The sequence below is a fragment of the Chrysemys picta genome, chromosome 1 (assembly GCF_011386835.1).
Source record: "Chrysemys picta bellii isolate R12L10 chromosome 1, ASM1138683v2, whole genome shotgun sequence".
Taxonomy (NCBI): domain Eukaryota; kingdom Metazoa; phylum Chordata; order Testudines; family Emydidae; genus Chrysemys; species Chrysemys picta.
This window is the reverse complement of record NC_088791.1, coordinates 137,319,234-137,337,888: the sequence shown is the minus strand read 5'-3', so window position 1 is coordinate 137,337,888 and position 18,655 is coordinate 137,319,234. Positions and strand designations below refer to the sequence as shown.

Below are 18,655 nucleotides of genomic sequence, written 5' to 3'. Positions count from 1 at the left end.
CATAGAGTTGGGCCAAATCCTGCTCACCTGGGAGTCAGTGGCAAAACTCCTATTGACTCCAATGGGCTGTCACTCACCTGCACATACGCACAGCCATTCCCGACTGCCTGCACCACATACTCCCCTGGGACTTGAGGGAGAGATGCCTGCTGCAGCACCAGCTGGTTCTTCTTATCCACATGGAACTCCTGCTGGGAGCCCTCCTTGGCTTGCACCGTCACCTTTACCCCTTGTGCCTCGTGGTATGTCAGGGCTGCATATCTGGCCAAGGCCTGAAGGGCAACCACTGTGTCCTGGGGAAAGAGAGACAGGCACCTTGCTGTGTGTGTCACTTCTTTGCAATCAAGAGTCAACACTTTGGAGGGACGGGCTCTGTGCGCTGTGAGGCACCCACACCAGCATGCACACTCCACCCTGCAGTGTGGTGATAGCCGCACCCCTCTCAGCACCAGTGCCAGGATTCCAACTCTGAGCTCCCAAACAAACAAGATTTACATCATCCAGGCCACAAGCTACCAGATTCCCACCCCCAGCCCTCATTACAGCATGATCCTCACCACAGGTCACCAGCATGGGGATTGACACTCTGATCCTTCAAGCACTGCAGGTTACTTGTATCCCTCCCTTTAGGGTTTCATTGCCAGGTTAGGCTCATGGCCCCTGATTCCCCAAGCATGCAGGGTCTCTTTCTCCCTCCATGAGGGAGCTGGGTGGTACCTGAGTGGAGGCAAAGCCCCCATAGGGGTTCCGTTGATGGGTGAGCCAGCGCACAATCTGGGAGGTAGCTGAGATTTCTGCAGCTGACACCTCTGGTTTGGAAATGTGAGTTAGGAGGATGTAGGCCATTGTCTCAATTGATGACGAAGAATCTTCCATCACTTCTTCAGAGGAGTCCTCATCATTTGCCTGGGGCAGGTGCCCTCCTGAGGGGGGAGGAAAACAGTGGAGGAGAACATAGTCTGACAGAACAGCAGTTCAGTATGTTCTGGAGCCCCCTGGGGGCTGAGGATCCACTTCACACCTGTCTGGGGCACTTCCTATTGCAGTGACTGTAGCGCAGAGTTAGAAAGGGCAGAAGCTGGTAGCTCTCTGGGCCACATTGTGGTCTCAGGGTACGTCTGCACCACAATTAAACACATGTGGCTTGCCTGGGTCAGCTGACTCGGGCTCACAGGGCTCGGCGTGTGGGGCTGTAAAACTGTGGTGTAAATGTTTGGGCTTTGGCTGGAGACCAGGCTCTGGGACCCTCTCACCTTGTGGGGTCCCAGAGCTCAGGCTGGCTGTTTTAATAGGAAAGCCAGTAGCCTAAGTCCCTCTTACCAGCTCTCCCCTCACTTCTAAGGAACGCTTCAAGAACTTCATGTGGTAAGGTAAGAATATATGGAATCTGGTAACACCCATATCTGGACATCGTTAACTGGAGGGTCTTTGGGGTCAGTAACCATAGTCGCACCTCGGACAAAACATGGAATTTGATTTTAAACTAACAGAACCCACCAGAGATTTTAATCAGCCTGTAGGTCCATATAGCAACACATCCCCAACGTGATTTCCATGTGGCCTTTGTTCACATGGAGAGGACAGAACCCTAAAGAGCTGACTCTGCAATATGCAGAGTACCCTGGCCACCATTAAAGCTGACAGACGTTGAGGGCCCTCTCTACCTTCTAATCACCACCTTCTAATCCTGACGTTTTCATTCAGGCAAACCTCCCACGGGCTTCACTGAGAACTTGACGGAGCAAAGACTAAGTAAAAACCACGTAAAGACAATAGGGTTTGGCCCACTGACTCTAGGTACTGTAAATTGCTTAATTATATTTATATGGGATATTTACCATGGCAATCAATAATGTTCTGGCAGGAAAGATTTGTGACTAGCTACTTCCAAGGTGACACAAGCAGAACAGTCTTTCCAAGAAGAAGCAGAGGGTTTTCTGGAGCCAATACAACTTCATCTGACCCACAGTTTATCTCTGAGGTCTTTCAATAAGAGGCTCTGGGCTTCAACTACTTGGGTGCCAACTGTAATTATATTCATTAAGTGAACAGAAACCACCAGCGAGGGAAACCAAGGGAGAAAGAGAAAAAAGGTTCTGTTTCAGGACAGCAGTGGATACAGCCCTCAAATGTAGTCTAAGGTCTCTAAAAATTACTCAGGGAGCACTAAAATGCTTGGATAGACTAGGCAGAATGCACAGCCAGAGAGCTATGATTTTCTCTTCTCACATCTGTTTGACTCTAGTGTAACTCCATTGTTCTCGGTGGAGATAGTCCCAATTTAGTTCAGTGCAAATGAAGCTGAATGAACCCGTCGCTCTTTAATTATATGGTGTATATTTACAGTGTGCCACATCCTGAGGTCTTTGTTCAGTTCTTACTGGGCGAGATTTTCAGAAGCACCTAATCAGGAACACAGACGTCTAACTGAAATTCTCCAGCTCTTAGTTCTTACTCAGGCAGAACTCCCACTGACTTCACTTCAATGGCGGGGGGGTGGGGGGGATGCCTGACTAATAGCAGAACAAACTGAATAAGGACCTCAGGATTTGGCCCATGGACATCCCAGGAAGTTGGCAGTGCTCAGAACTTGTCAGGATCAGGTGTTACCAACAGCCAGAGTAATTTTCTTTGGGAACAAGTAGCTACTAAAAGAAGCCACCATACCAAGTTGGCCAGCCAGTTGGTCTAGCGGCTCCAGGAGCTGCTGCCTTGTCTCCATGTCCTTGGCCAGTGTGAAGACATAAGCCATCAAGGCCTGGGCGTAGGTGCTGTTGACATTGTGTGATGCCTTCTTGAGGCAGAGTAAAGCGTCATCCAGCATGGTGCCCTTAGAAAGGAACATGAAGGTGGTTAGGCCACGTATAGCTTCCAGGAACTGTTCTCAATCCCCCGGTCATTCTAATACATCCAAGGAACATGTTCTGGAAGGATCTGCCCTCATGGCCCCAAGTAGAGCTTGGAAACAACCAAAGTAGAGTATGTCTCTGTTGGAGTTGGAGGTGTAATTTCCTATTTGGGTAGACACACTCTTACTAGCTCTCATTGAGTGAGCACACCAAAAATAGCAGTGTAGCCACAGAGGCATAAGTGGTGTCCAAGTCCGTGTCTTGAGTTTCAGACAGGATCACATGCGGAGCATACGCAGAGTGCTGCCCATGTCACCATGGCAACACTTCTATTTTTAGCACACTAGCTTGATCAGAGCCAGCCAGGTATGTCTGCTCAAGCTGGGAATCACACCCCCAGCTCCATGTAGACATACCCAGAGTCACAGCGGACAAAGAATCATCCTGGATTTTCCATGAGAAGCATTGTAACCTGGAACAGGACTCTGGCCGTGTGTGGTCACTTCTGTACAGCATTCATGTCAGGTGGATGTACCCAGTAATGCTCCTGGAAAAACGTTTTCAAACCTGCGTGTCTAAGATGAGGCTCCTAAATAGAAATGACCTGATTTTCAGAGGCACTGAGCACTCCCTGTTCCCTTTGAAGTCAATGGGAGTGGTGGGAGTACTGCAGCTTGGAAAACTGAGCCTTTTTTTAATTAAGGACCCTAACGTTCAGCACCCAGGTTTGGAAGTTCTGTTGCTTGGCTCGTTAATATTGAGTCCCAGGGCCAGATTTTCAAGCCAGCATTAACTGAGTTTCTGGTTTTGTATCTGCAGTTTTGCAGGCACACTTGAAGCCAGTTGGGCATCTAAGCACCTGACAGCACTCATGAAACCAGTAGCTAGATGTTTAAATGATAGCCGAACATGCACCCTCACACAACTGTAGGTGCAAAACTATACCTCTGATTATTTACACCACAATTTACAGGTGCAAGAATGAAGGCCAGTGCTTGACAATCTGGCCCATGGCCTATTAATTCCAGTATCCAATAATGTAGGGTACTAACAGTTCCCATATTTAATTAACGTATTTCCCTAGGAAGCGTGGCTCAGATATTGCATCTTGCATTGGGTAGGTGGATACTATTTGTATGTTATTTCCCAAGGAAGTTTGACTCACACACAGAGCCTGGTTTCCAATGAGGGCCCTGCTGTTTATTAGGGATGGGGGATTTCTTATGGCTCAAGCACAGGACTGGGAAATAAGGCCACTGGGTTCATTTTCTGACTCTGCCACTGACTTGTTGTACAATCTTGGGCAAGTCACGTCCTTTCTCTCTGTGCCAGTTTCCCATCTATACAAAGCAGATTGTACTCGCCTGCCTCAGAGGGGGATTCTGAGCCTTGAGTCATAGGTGGAACATGCTTTGGGATGTATAATGTGTTATCACTATGACCGGATATTTCAGTCAAGTGGCCCAGGCAAAAGAAGATCAAATTATCTTGGTCCTCCAGTCCCATGGTGACAGTCAACAGCTTTGGGGGGGAAATGAGAACCTGGGACTTTGAATTTCACACAAAATCCACCGAGCAGGGGTTTGGCAGATTCTTCCCCAAAGAGATGCTCTTCACTTCTGAATCACCAGCCCTTTGCCTTCTCCATGCTGGTGACGTACAAAGCAGTAATGAAGTGGCAGTGGATTTCCCTAACTCAGGCCCACCATTCCCTGTACCCTAGGGCTCTGGAAGGAGGCCGGGTGGAGGGTTCCCCCAACCCCAGTGAACGTTCAGGAGCTACTCACATTCTTCTCCAGGTGGAGCTCCAGCAGCGCGGCAGTGATGTAAGCCGTCAGCGAGATCTCATCGTCCACGCCACCCTGTGGGGTGCACAGAGAAGCAGGAGAAAGAGGTGAAACGAGAGCAGAGGGGGCATGCATTACTTCCTTGCCATGTGGAAAGTGCTTCCAGACATCCCTCAGTAAGAGACAGGGAAAGCTCTGTCAGATTAACGGTGGCGCAGAGGGAGCAGTGAGAAGCCACCTGCACTGTGGCCAAATTTTCATGCTCTGCAAACTGGGCTAGAGAAATCTTTAGCCAGGTTAATGAGAGGGGGTGCAGAGGCCCCGTCTCAATACCAGGTCCTGATCGCCCTGTATCATGAGCCCTTTGGATTTTCTTGGTCTCTGGGATCCCAGAAAGGATTTGGCTCTAAAGATTCACGCAATGCTCCATCCACTGCAGCTTGGAGATTTGCTAGGCTCATAAACAATAGAGCTGAGGCTTAAACCATCTTTCTCCATCTAATTGAGCCTCCTCAACTCCCTCTCTTGTGAAGCAGATCTGAAAGAATTTCCTCCTCTATATGTGCCTGGGGCTGTCTGTGCGACCTAGGATGAGTAAAGAAGAAGCCAAAGCTCTGTTGAGGGGCTTGATGGAGTTGGCCTGACTTCCTTACCACTGACAATCCAGGGCAGGCTGTAACCATAACTCCTGGTAGAGCCTGGCTGATCAGGACTATTTTGCCTTTATCACAAGACATCTCCTCAGTCAAAATTCCAATGAACAATCTCCATCCAGTTCTGATTTGTTCCATTTAGTCAACTAAGTCAAAAGAGAACTGGATAAATTCATGGAGGTTAAGTCCGTTAAAGGCTATTAGCCAGGATGGGTAAGGAATGATGTCCCTCGACTCTGTCTGTCAGAGGGTGGAGATGGATGGCAGGAGAGAGATCACTTGATCATTACCTGTTAGGTTCACTCTCTCTGGGGCACCTGGCATTAGCTACTGTCAGTAGACCGGATACTGGGCTAGATGGACCTTTGCTCTGACCCAATACGGCCATTCTTATGTTCTTACAAATAGAGCCATGGACGTTTCTGGGACTACTGGTCCTCTGGTAGAAACCAGAAGATACCAACAGAGTCCCATGGAAGTTTTCTAATGGCTTCTATGTGTATTTCTACTGGGGATGAGCCTTCTCCTGGCCTCATGATACAGAAGTGGCCAGTACTCAAGCCAAAGATGCCCTCATAGCTTGAAGCACTATTCATGTGGGGGAGAGGATGAAGAGGTGACTATCAGGGGAAGCAAAAACAGATACTTTAGCCTCAGTCATTTGTTCTTCCTCATTCACCTCCAGCTCAGAGATGTCATCTCAGGTGAATTGGGCTTGGATGACCCAAGGACCCCTTGGTGCCAACTGGCAGAGGGCATAAGGGATGCATAAGAGTTACAGAGATCCCCTGGGTCGGATATCTACCCAATAGTTCAACAATGGCGATATGTAAGGTTCCTGCTGAAAGCCAGTGGTCATCATACTCACTGCGAACTGTATGTGCAGATAAGGGCTGCATGCTCTTCTGAAAGTCAGTAACCCACTGGTTGTCATAATCATTACAAAATGTATGGATGGATAATATTTAAGGAGTTATGTGTATGTACACTGAAAATTATGTTTTTTAAGTCTGTGGCTTAGGGCTGGTCACCAGAAAGTAATAGACAGGTTCCTGTTAGGCAGGAGGTAAGGGTCACTTATCTCTCTGTCAAAATATATGTATAGAATGTATTGTCCACTTCACAGTTGAGGCCGATCTACCAACTGAGCCAAATGCTAATCGATAGATTGTGCAATCAACAAGAAAGGAATATACAGGAAGAAACAACCAGTTGGTGGGGGGAGCGTCCTATTTATCAGTAAAGGCAATAAATTCTTTGAGGATAACTGGGGGGTGCAGAGGTACACCTGGCATCGTTCACCTAGGAGGCAAATTGGCAGCATGACTTGTCTCATGAATGGAAGATCCCAGCTGAGCCTGGCTGAAAAATGCTGGAAGGACTTTGGGGTTGGGCATTGCTCTATAAGACTTGTTAGTCAAGCCTAGGTTCTCAAATGGGTGTTATGATTTTATTTTAGATATAACCTTGTGTTTCCAGTACTTCTGCTTGCTGTCAGTCCAGTCTCTTCTCTTTATTAAATAAACTTTCCCTCGTTTTCACTGTAAACATATCTAAGGGCTGTGTGTTAAGTGGAGCGGGGATCTGAGGTGGAACTGGTAAGCTGGGGCATTCTGCTTCTTTGGAAGCAATGTATCTGTGAATTCTGTGTGTCCAGTGGACCAGGGGCCGGACACTCCAGGGAGATGCTCGGTGGGCTGGTGTGTGCCTATCGCTAACCTGTAGAGTGACAGTGAGCCTTGCGAAGCCTAAAGGGGAATTCTTGTGTTGCCAGTGGAGTTGGGAGCTGACCCATGGCAGGCACAGACAAGGCTTCCTCATGCTAAGGGCTGGTAGTAGAGAGATGCTTCACAACCCTGTATACTCAGGGAAGCGTCACAGCAATTTATGCCTTACAGGAGTTTCTGCTTCCTCTTGTGGACGTATGGGGAAAGGAGATTGAAGACTTAGATCTCTTTGTGGCTGGGTGCAGCCGCCCTACCTGAACTACCAGACAGCAGACAGGGAACTTCCCACTCAGGTCTCTCCCAGGGTAAAGGAAGAAGGCAGGGCTGAGCCTGCAGGGCCAATCTGGCATTCAGAGGAAAGCCAGGGAATGTGGCAGTTACCGCTCCACGGTACTCAGAGAGGGAGAGTGGAGCTCCCCATCTCGTTGATAGAAAGCTGTCTTGGAGCCTGAGCTGGGCCTTTTCTCTTTGACAGACTCAAGGAACTCTAGCTGATTAGAAAAAAACTTTCACATCTTTTGTTACAAGCTGTGCACCGTAAGGGCCAGATTCTCCTCTCAGTGAGACCGGCACGAATCTGCAGTAACTCACCCTACTAACATCAATGCAGGGGCTCCACACTCACGCAGGAGTAACCGAGAATAAAACCCAGCTTTAAGGCTCAGGAAATACAGCCTCGGGGAGGAAAATCTCACTTTGCACAAGGCTTATTTGCTGCTTCACTCCACCAATCTGCAGTCAGTTGTTCTACTACAAGTGCAGTTCTACTTTGAGAAGTGACTATGTAAAAATGGCCCCTTCTTCAACCGGCTTCCTGTGTGTCCTCAGTCAGAACTGCTGGCTTTGACGCCTTCTTCTGCTAGCCCTGCAGAGTTAGCATAGCCCAGAGAGAGAGCTGGGCTCTATTCCTGCCTGCGTGTCATCAGCAGAATGGTTTTCTGAGTTTCTATCATTTACACCGTGCAAGCTTAATGGCAGGTGATGATGTGAGAGAAGGAAAGAGCCAGACTGACTCTCCGAGCCTAGGCTGGGCTTTCTGGGGCGTTAGTTAGAAAAAAGTATCTGTATTTTGTAAACAGAGCCCAGATTCTCCCAGAGACAATGAACACGGCACCCCATGGTGGCGTTCTGATAGTCACTTTTCAGATTCAGAGGTGATCCCCTGAGGGGATCCAGAGATCAAAGCAGTAAGGGAGAGGATACTGATGTTATAACACACTCATTTCAATTACAGTTCATTCTAGCTAGCAATGTGGTGGGAGAGTGCTTCCCTGTGGCGAGTGGGAGCAGAGAGCTTTTCTGTGGGGGCTGCCGAGGACCCAGCTCTCCTCCCTACTACCAGGGTTTCTCCCACTCCTCCAGTGTCCATACCTTGAGAGCATTGTTGAAGAGCTTCCCCACACTCTGGAAGCAGCCGCTGGGCAGCTGGTTCTGTCCCAGCCAGCGGACAGCATCCTGTATGTGCCGCTCATCGATGTACAGGTAGGAGCTGGCCTGGCCAAAGGACCGGGCCACAAAAGCCGTCAGCCTGCAAACAGAGAGCAGAGGAGAGAGGATCTTTGTATCTATTGGCCTCAGAAGCAGGAAGGCTCATACCCATTCATACTCCTGGCCATAGGTGTGGCTGGATGGCCCCAATTCTGCTCACTCACCAAGTGTTGCCCTCGGTATCATGCTTCCCAAAGGCACTGTAGGAGCCGTTGTCGTGTTTGTAGAGCAGTTGGCGCTGGTAACCTGGGGAGACAGGAGGAATGTGATGGTCTCTCAATCCTGAGAACTTGCAGCACCCCCTGAATTATAGCCCGGATGTGGTATTCCACAGGATTGCCCCACACCTACAGAGAGCATCTCGTTCCCTGTCAGATCCTGGCAGCTTGAACAGGTGCCTGAGCCTTAGCACACCTCAATGGAGAAGCAAACTCTTTTTCAAAACGCATTTAAATCTGATTTCCCCAAAGGGCTGGTAGGTCCCTCGTGTGTGGGAGACCCTGATGCAGTGATCTAAGCCCTGGTTTGAGCTCTAGCTGTGAGCAAACAAATGTTGCCAGAACATGTGAATTTTCAGAAAAGCTGGTTTTATTCTGGTAGCTGTATCTCAGGAACCCCCTTGGTCAAATGGCCCCAAATTTGGATCACTGACCTTACACCAAATCCCCATGAGGTACACCACTTTTCAAGGCAATCTGCCTAACTGTATGGATTTTAGAGCACTTAGAACAGTCAAGCTTTAAGCAGAAAGCTGGTCTTAATTTTAACTATAGAGGACTTATCATTCTGTATAAGTGCTGCTTGTTAAAAAGCATGGTCTTTCCTTCCTTGAGGCTTATTCCTTGTGGCATCTTGTTATGGAACAGATCCCCACAGTTCTCCCAATGCCCCTTAGTCCTGCCCTGCAGCTCCCTTCTATTCCAGTCCTGGGCTCCCCAAACAGCTCAGCCAATGCCCCTCAGCCACGATGTAGAGTATCTTCCTTATACCAGAGGAGGAGAGAGAAGGGCACTGCTTACCGGTCTTCATGAATTTCAGTGCCTTGTTTCTGATCTCTGGGGTAGCCTGTTTTGTCTTCTCCAAGTATTGGAGTACAAAGATGTTTGGAGCAAACATGACCATGTTCTGTTCACCACAGCCAAAGGGCAAACGAAGTAGCTGGTGTAAGTTCTGTAAGGCTGTGCCCATGATATCCCCTGGAGGTTGAGGATGGAGAGAAAACACGTGAGATCAGCTCTATCATCCAGTGTTGTTCCTAACGCTTCTAAACCATGAAGGGAATCTGGATATGCCCTGACATAACGTCACGGAACAGGGAGTTGATAATCACTCTCTCTATGGACCTGGTGTGGCTCTCTCTGGAATACTGAGTTTATCTCTGGACACCATGGCCCAGGTCCTCAGAGGTATTTGGTTCTCCCAACTTCCATTGATTTTGAAGCGAGTTAGGGACCAGTACTCTGCAGGGAATTCAGTGAAAAGCAGGGGTGGATGTAGCCTCCTGATTCAGGGGATGCACTGCGGGGCACTGAACACCTGCAGCAGCACACGCCACCCTGGCACCCCAATCCTAATCCCAGCCTGGTGCAGAGGGGAGGCCCACGGAGGGAGCAGGGCTGGAGCACAAGCCAGCCCTGCACTCCCCCCATAGTGGCAACTCCTGTTCCACGGGGCTTTGGCCAGCTCTCTGCTTGGGGAGTCATGACCTGGGAGTGGGCCAAGCTTTGTGGGACAGAAGCTACCATTGCAGGGTGAGTGTGGGGCAACTCGCTCTCCAAACCACACCACACTCCAGGACCCTCCCTCCAGACCAGGCCAGGAGAAGTGTATATTTGCCTGTTTTCCCACCCTGGTTTTCATGATTTCTGTGGGTGCAGTTGAACCCATGAACCCACACTAGAGCAGCCCCTGAAGAAAGAAATACACCAATTACAGGGTTCGAGGGATCTAAAAGAACTAAGTCTGTTTCCTTTGGCTAAGCAATAATTAAGGGGAGTGGGGAGATGAAAACCCTCTACAGTTATCTGCAGGGTGGCAATTCTGAGGGAGAGAGGATTTATTTGTGGCAGGGATTGCTAGAGACTGAAACTGGGATGAAATTTGAGCAAAGAGTGGAATTCTCAGTCTCGGTTTCAAGAAATCTTTCCTAATGTTGAAATCTGTGGCATGGTCTCCCCAAAAGACTGCCTTTTCCAGTCCAACCGTTTGGGGTGCTTTTCGTTCTGGATAATTCTTCTGGGAGGGCAGTGGCTCCAGAAAAGGATTTTGGTTTTTGATATAGCTTTCAGGGGCTATAAGCTTCAGCCATGTCTGACAGAGGCCTGGGGTTGGTGCAGCATTAGTGCCAGACTCTGCATGATATCTTCCCCCTGGAAGCAAGGGAATAGGGAAAGGGTCTTCACCAATGACAGAGACAGTGGCTCGGCCTGATCCTTCCACGACTCCTTCTGGCAGCTTCAGGGAAACTTCATCAGTAACTGGATCCTCTGAGAGAGACAAAACCCAAGAATTAACAATGTGGGAGATTGAGGAAAGTGGGAATCATGGGTCCAACACAGCAGGAGGAGGTGCCACTCAGAGTGTAAAGAAGGAGCCCAAACGTGATAGTGAAGGTCCTGGCAGGATGACCTGCGCATACAAACAGCATGCACTTCTCACCCCGGGGAGCTGCTCCTTACAGCACGGGGTGTAAACGCAACATGGGCATGGTACTTGTGCCTGAGAGCGCCTCTCTCTCGGAAGGGGATGGTGCTCTCGGTGCTTTCTTTCTGAACAGCTGCCTCCACTATTTGGGGCCCAGAAATAACACAGAAGCCTCCATTACAAGCCAAAGCAATCAGGGGACGAGTCCATCCGTACCTGTAGCACACAGGAAGACGTTGTGAGTCTTCTCTTCGAGGACACCACCCGGCTATGGAAGGAAAAAGAGTGTGAGTCTGAAAGGAGACGACAGAAAGGCAAACCGCTGTCCCAGTGCCAGACTGTCTGTGCCTGAGGGGGGCTACTCACCCCCTGATATCTCATTTCCCCTCCGTAACCCTGCTGCCTGAGTGCCGCTGTATCTGTGCCCAAGGAGAACTAATCTCTCCCCACCACCTCGTTTCCCCGCCCTGGCCCTGCTGTCCTGGTGCTGGTCTATCTGTGCTTGAGGGGCTGATGTCCCCCTGCAGCCCCACTTCCCTCTCTGACCCTACTGTCCCAGGGCCGGACCCTCCTGTTGCCTTTGAAGCCCGACTGACCTTGACAAGCAGGGATTTTATCACCGTGTCGGTCTGTCCCCGTGGGGGTGTCACAGCGATCTCATTGCCGCACAGATCATGTGACTCCAGTGCCTCGGTGCTCACGGTGACATTCACCTTGCCTGGGGAGGCGACAGGAGAGCATCACTGAGGGCTCAGAGCCGAGACTGGCAAAGGGCAGTGGGCGAGAGAGACACATGGGCAGACAGATGGATATTCAAATTTCCCCCTGCCCCCTCTGCCCTCTCAACTGCCTCACCCAGTTTGGTGGCTGTCACGTTCCAGGAGAAGGTCTTGGCTTCATTGGCGCAGAGACAGCTGGTGTATTGGCAGCCTGAGCAAGACTCAACCTGGAGCTCCGGAGACTCTGCCAGGCTGGTGTGCACCTGAGCATGAGGGGAACAAACGCAGGGGCAGCATGTTAGTACTGGGCACCCATAGGCATGGGAAGTAGGGATGCGGGGGGTGCTGCAGCACCCCAGTTTTACACCCAGGATCCCGGCCACCAGCCCCGCACCCCTGCCACTCAGGGTCCCGGCCGCTGGCCCCGTGTCCCTGCCACCCAGGGTCCTGGCCACTGGCCCCGCTACTGCTCAGCCGCTGGTCCCACTCAGCCGCCAGCCCCATGCCCAGGAGCTCGCTGCTGGCCCAGGGTCCTGCTCAGCCATGGTGTCCCGGCCCCCGGCCCCACATGCGGGATCCTGGCTGCCTTACCCTGTCCGCATCCCCCCTCCTGCAGCCATGGCCCTGCTCCCGGCCCCAGCTCTAGGGGGTGGTGAGGGTGTGGATAGGGGTAAGAGGGGTGCAGCTCAGCACCCTCACTCCAAAAAGTGTTCCAGCTCCACTGTGGGCACCTGGCAGCTGTCCAAGGGAGAAAGAACCTCTGGTACTATGAGATATCAGTCTGCGAGGTGTGAACCAGATGTGCATGACCGGGGCACTTCAGAGTAGTGTACTCAGTCTCTGGACCAAGAGCTGTGGGTACGTCCTTGCCAGGGCATGTGGAGAACTCACCTGGATACAGTCCTTCAGGTAGTTGAAGACGGTGGCATTCAGGGTGAAGGTCTCTTCCCGGACCACAGAGTATGGCAGTGTCACATCCACAAAGAAGGGTTGGAAGACCCTGAACTTGGCCGGCTGTGAGAGTCCAAAGCCACTGTCCGCAACACAGAACATGTCGGCTTGCCACTCTGTGATGGTGTCAGGAGCAGTGGCCTGGAGAGATGCCTTCCCCTCCTCACTGCAGAATGGATAGAGACAGCAGATCCTTCAGCACCACCACAAACCAGACTGGGGCAGCCAGTGCACTGGGGAATGGGGCATGGAGCCTCTCACCTCTAGGGCACTGGTTTCCATCCAGTGCCAGCTCTGGGGCATTGGCTGACTCAGGGGGATAGGGCAATTGGGTACAAAACCTTTCATCTCTAGAGCACCAGTTTCTTTAATGCAAATTATTTCATATAGCTCTCTTCATAACCCCCCAAATAAAAGACCGGGAGCAGAGACTGGGGGGAGGAACTGAATTGTTTCCCCCATTTTGAAGACTCATAGAGGGGACTAAATGTTTCCGTCAAATTTTGTGTGCCTGTTGTGTATGTGTGACTATGATATATTGCTTGGGAAACATGAGAGGCCCACTGGGTATAGACAGAAGGTTCCACTCCCTACAGCGGGACCGTACAAATCATGAAGATAGGGATTTTCCAGCAAAGGCTTCTCCTCAGTCCCTGTGCTGGAGGAGTATTTGAATCCCATTATGAGGCACTGCGAAGTGAGGCTCAGCACCCACTGGAGATGGCACAGGGTTCCATGCTCAGGGATCACCAGTGATTTTCTTCCTGGTGGTGGATCTGTGGGGGGTCACTCACCCAACGGGGACCAGATCCCAGATCCAGGTCTCTGGAAAATGTGTCCGTGGTTTTGTCTTCTCTTCCTTCTCAGGGCTTGGCGGCACACCATCATGTGGTTGAGGAACAGGCAAGGGAATGACTATGGGGAGTAAAGGGGCAGGTTAGTAAAGATGTACGGGCTACTATGTTTAGTGTTTCAGGGGGAGATTAGCCCCTCAGTCACACACAGCCCAGCACTTGGCCATCAAGTTCTGGCAGAGGAGAGGGGTGTGCGAGGGCATCAGCCCCTCAGTCGGACAGTCTGACACCAAGACAATGACTTCAGGGAGAGAAAGAAGGCATCAGAGGGAGATCAGCCCTCAGGAGCACATAGTCTGGCATGGAGCCAGCAGGTTGATGGTGGGTGTCAGGGAGGTGTAGCATATAGGAATAGAGTATTCCTTTACAGGGTTTAGAGGGACAAGGTGGGTGAGATGATATCTTTTATTGGACCAACTTCTGTTGTGGAGAGACCAGCTTACACAGAGCTCTTTTTCAGGTCTGGGAAAGGTACTCAGTGTCACAGCTACATACAGGGTTGAACAGAGAGTTTACCAGGAGTAGTCAGCACATATTCTAAGGGACCATTCAACGTGAAGGGTCTGTTAACACCCCTCTAGTCACAGGACAAAAAAGGGGGCTAGTGGGTTACAGATTGCTGTAATGAGCCAAAAATCCAGTGTCTTTAATAAGACCATGATTTTTATTGTTTGGCAAAGTTATGAATTTAAGCTCCCAGGCTCATCTTCAGAAATTGTTGTGCAGGTTTCCTTTGAGGACAAGGACTGAGAGGTCAGATACGGAGTGATTGCTTTGTGTTTTTGTCTTTTATCATTTTTTTGTGTGAGTTCATTCGAGAGCTTAGTGATTGTCTGGTTTCACCCACATAGTTGTTATTGGGGCATTTAGTGCACTGGAGAAGGTACAGCACATGTTGTGATAGGTACGTGTAAGACCTATGGATCTTGAAAGGTGATGTGAGGAGTATTGATCATTGCAGCAGTGGAACTATGTCTGTAGGTTTTGCATCTGTTATTCTGGCAGGGTCTGGTATTGCTTTGAGTTGTTGTGTCCTGGTCTGTGGGGAGTTTGCTTCTGATGATGAGCTTGGAGAAGCTGGAGGGTTGTTTGAAGGCCAGAAGAGAGGGTTCATGAAAGATTACTTTCAGCATGGAGTCCCCACTGAGTATAGATTGTAGTTTGATGATACCCCATATGGGTTCCAGTGTGGGATGGTAGGTGATAATTAGGGTGTGTGCTGTGTAATCAGAGAGGGTTTTAATTCTGTATTGAAGCAGGTTCTCCTGGGGTATTTGGTTGACCAATTCCATGATGCAATCTACTTCTCTGGCGGAGTGTCTTTGTTTAGTGAAGGTGATTTTGATTGTGCTAAGGTGTATATCCTGAACTTTCTCCTCGGAGCATATTCTGTGGTATCTGAATAGTGGCTGTAGATAACAGATTTCTTGATGTATTTGGGGTGGCTGCTGGATTTATGAAGGTAGATGTGGTGATCCATGGGTTTTTTATATATAGTTGTCTGTAGGGTTCCATTGTTGCAGCTGATCGTGGTGTCCAGGAAGTTGCTGCTGGTATGGGAGTGTTTCAGAGAGAGTTTAATGGACAGATGGTGGTTGTTGAAGTTGTGGGGGACATCTATGAGAGAGTTTAAGTTGTCTGTCCAGAGGATGAAAATATCATCAATGTATCTCAGGTATATCATTGGTTACATGGTGCATTTGTCAAAAATTCTTCTTCAAGGTCGCTTACGAAGAGGTTGGCATATTGGGGAGCCATTCTAGTACCCACAGCTGTTCGCATGGTTTGGACAAAGTGTTTGTTGTTGGATGTAAAATTGTTATGGGTGAGGATGAAATGGATGAGTTTGGAGATGTGTTTGGGGTGGATATCTGAGCAGTATCCACTGTCTGTAAATATTTGAGGTAGTCTGCTATGCTGTCATTAAAAGGAATGCTGGTGTGTAGGGAGGTGACATCCGTGGTGGCAAGGATGGTTCTGAGGGATGTTGTTAATGTTGCAGAGTTTCTGGAGGAAGTCAGTTGTGTCCTGGAGGAAGGTGGCCCTTTCACTGGTTTGAGGGTGGTTTCTATGAGTCCCGATATTCCATCAGTAAGAGTTCCATGGCCACATATAACTGGTCTGCCTCGGTTCCCTTATTTGTGTATGTAGATGCATGTAGAACATCCCCGCGGTGGGTTCGTGGGGGGATGAATCTGTAGAGTTTCTCTAGGAGTTGTCTGGGGAAGGATTTAATGATACCCTTAAATTCATGGGTAAATTGTGGTGTGAGGTCTTCTTTGAGTTCATAATAGTAGATAGTGTCAGAGAGTTCTTGGTTGGGCTTGTTAACAATCAATAGGGGCCCCACCAAATTCACGAACATGAAAAACGCATCACGGACCATTAAATCTGGTCTCCCACAGTGAAATCTGGTCTTTTGTGTGCTTTTACCCTATACTATACAGATTTCATGGGGTAGACCAGCATTTCTCAAATTGGGGATCCTGACCCAAAAGGGAATTGCAGGAGGGGTCAGAAGGTTATTTTAGGGGGACGGCGGTATTGCCACCCTTACTTCTGTACTACTGCTGGTGAGGCGCCACCTCAGAGCTCAGCGCCCAGCCACCAGCCGCTGCTCTCTGCCCACCCAGCTATGAAGGCAGTGCCCCACTAGTAGCAGCACAGAAGTGAGGGTGGCAATACCAGACCATACCACCCTTACTTCTCCGCTGCTGCTGGTGACAGCTCTGCCTTCAGAGCTGGGATCTCGGCCAGCAGCTGCCGCTCTCCAGCTGCCCAGCTCTGAAAGCAGCATTGCCACCAGTAGCAGTGCAGACGTAAGGGCAGCAGTACTGCAACCCCTTCCCACAATAACCTTGTGACCCCCCCACAACTCCTTTTTGGGTCTGGACCCCTACAATTACACCACCATGAAATTTCAGATTTAAATATCTGAAACCATGGAATTTATGATTTTTAAAATCCCATGACTGTGAAATTGACCAAAATGGACTGTGAATTGGATAGGGCCCTAATAATCAACATGGTTAAGGACTGGGGGGAGGGATAGCTCAGTGGTTTGAGCACTGGCCTGCTAAATCCAGGGTTGTGAGTTCAATCCTTGAGGGGGCCACTTAGGGATCTAGGGCAAAATCAATACTTGGTCCTGCTAGTGAGGGCAGGGGGCTGGACTCAATGACCTTTCAAGGTCCCTTCCAGTTCTAGGAGATAGGATATCTCCATTAATTATTACTATGATGGCTTTCTCTTTGTCTGCCTGTTCAGCCACTATCCGGTGGTTAGATTTCAGATACTGTATAGCTGTCCTCTTGATGATGGAGACATTGTGGTAGATGTGATGTTTGCGAAGTACTTCACAGTCATTTTTTTCCTGGAGCAATCAATGTCATGATCAAGAGTATGGTTTTGTCTGCTCTGTGGTGTCCAGTCAGATGATTCTTTTTTCTGATGGTTGTCAGAGGGGACATGGTAATTGTGAGTGGTGTCATCATTGTTATGAAGGAATTCTTTGAGGTGGAGTTGGCAGAAGAATTCTTCTAATTCTCCACATGTTAATATGGTATCAAGTTCTGTGATGGTGCAGAAGTTCAGTCCCTTAGGGAGAACAGATAATTCAGCTCTAGTTAAGAGCAGTCTTGATAAATTGATGATGTTCTGGTAGAGTTCACATGGTGGGTACTAGTGCCATGGTTTCTCCCAGAGGTGGTGTTCTGTGTGTTGTGGAGTAGTTGTAATTGGTTCCACTTGTTTGTGTTGGATGGAGTTTGTTAGACTTCTGGTAGTGTTCACTGTTTTGTATGATTCAGGAGCCACAAGAACCCACACAGAGCAGCAATGTGTATATGTAGTTGGCCTTGCATGTTGTACATAGTTAATAAACATAGTTAGCTGGACCCCTCTTTGCCCCTATGGGTCCTTCATATTATGTTTTTTATATATAGAACAAAAGATGCAACAGGAGAGACTATGGCAGCAGGTTCGGAGAGGAGAAAGGGGAGGGTCAGGTGGGGATTAGCCTCCCTCAGTCAGACACATTCTGGCAGGGAGTCAGCAGAAGACTATTCAGTTCTCACCATTATCACTGTCCTGGGTTCTGACAGCATGCAAGATTCTTCTCTCGTAGGTTGGCCGTTCACAGGAAACTGGCTTCTTCACTTTGGTGTTGGTTAAAATTTTCATTCTCAATTGCTGTAGAAAATGGAGAGAACGAAAAAATAGGAGGGAAGGGGGAACAATGAAAGAAAAACCATCACAGCAAATGCTAATTAGTGAGACAGTGGCAGCCAAAGTGTTGCAACATTCTGTATGTTCATATAGAATCCAAATTTCACACTGTCAGGCCCAGGAAAATGTGTGACGAAGTGCAGACAAATTTGTGATAAATATTGGAGCTGATTCTTCTCTCTCATGGGAGTAAACCAAGTTCAGCTCTACCTAAGTCAATGGAATTACCCAGGTTTTACCCTGATAACAATGAGCTCAGAATCAGCTCCACTAAATCTATTAAAAAACAATTCATGAACAAAACCAGCTTTACTATGTTATAAATCTGTTCAAAAGTTGGACCATGCAGTATCGGAACACCAGGCCAGACCCTAGGATGCTTGTGCAATTTATTAGTCAGTCCTAACTCATGGAAAACTCCCATGGAAGTTACTGGCAACTTATCTGAATAGGGACTTAATTAAGCATGTGGCCCATTGGTTTGAATAACGCCTCCAGGGTTTGCCCCAGGAGGGGATGAAATGTTGGGCTGAATGCACACCCTTCGGGAGGGATGAATTTCAGTCTTTACGTGTAACAGTCGCTTTTATACATGACAAAACTGGCTAGTTATTGCACAACTCCTCTAGTTATGTAATAACCTTTGGAAAAGTGCCGTACCCATTCATGTAAGGTATAAGCATCTGTAGAGTATACATGTTCCTGCCGAGTTAGAGTCTTGCCATTTGGGACACAGTCATTCATTATGGGTCACTGT

General features: G+C 49.0%; 1 protein-coding gene across 1 annotated transcript in view; it reads right to left on the bottom strand.

Annotated features, from left to right (window-relative positions):
• LOC101934589 (alpha-2-macroglobulin-like protein 1) overlaps window positions 1-18,655 on the bottom strand; it is a 50,620-nt gene that overhangs the window by 6,189 nt on the left and 25,776 nt on the right. The window contains 14 exon segments of the mRNA XM_024113638.3: window positions 78-293; window positions 718-923; window positions 2,668-2,830; window positions 4,637-4,711; window positions 8,388-8,544; window positions 8,669-8,750; window positions 9,524-9,700; window positions 10,907-10,990; window positions 11,364-11,415; window positions 11,744-11,865; window positions 12,003-12,129; window positions 12,758-12,983; window positions 13,612-13,732; window positions 17,748-17,862. Of these exon segments, the coding sequence (XP_023969406.2) occupies window positions 78-293; window positions 718-923; window positions 2,668-2,830; window positions 4,637-4,711; window positions 8,388-8,544; window positions 8,669-8,750; window positions 9,524-9,700; window positions 10,907-10,990; window positions 11,364-11,415; window positions 11,744-11,865; window positions 12,003-12,129; window positions 12,758-12,983; window positions 13,612-13,732; window positions 17,748-17,862 (1,923 nt within the window).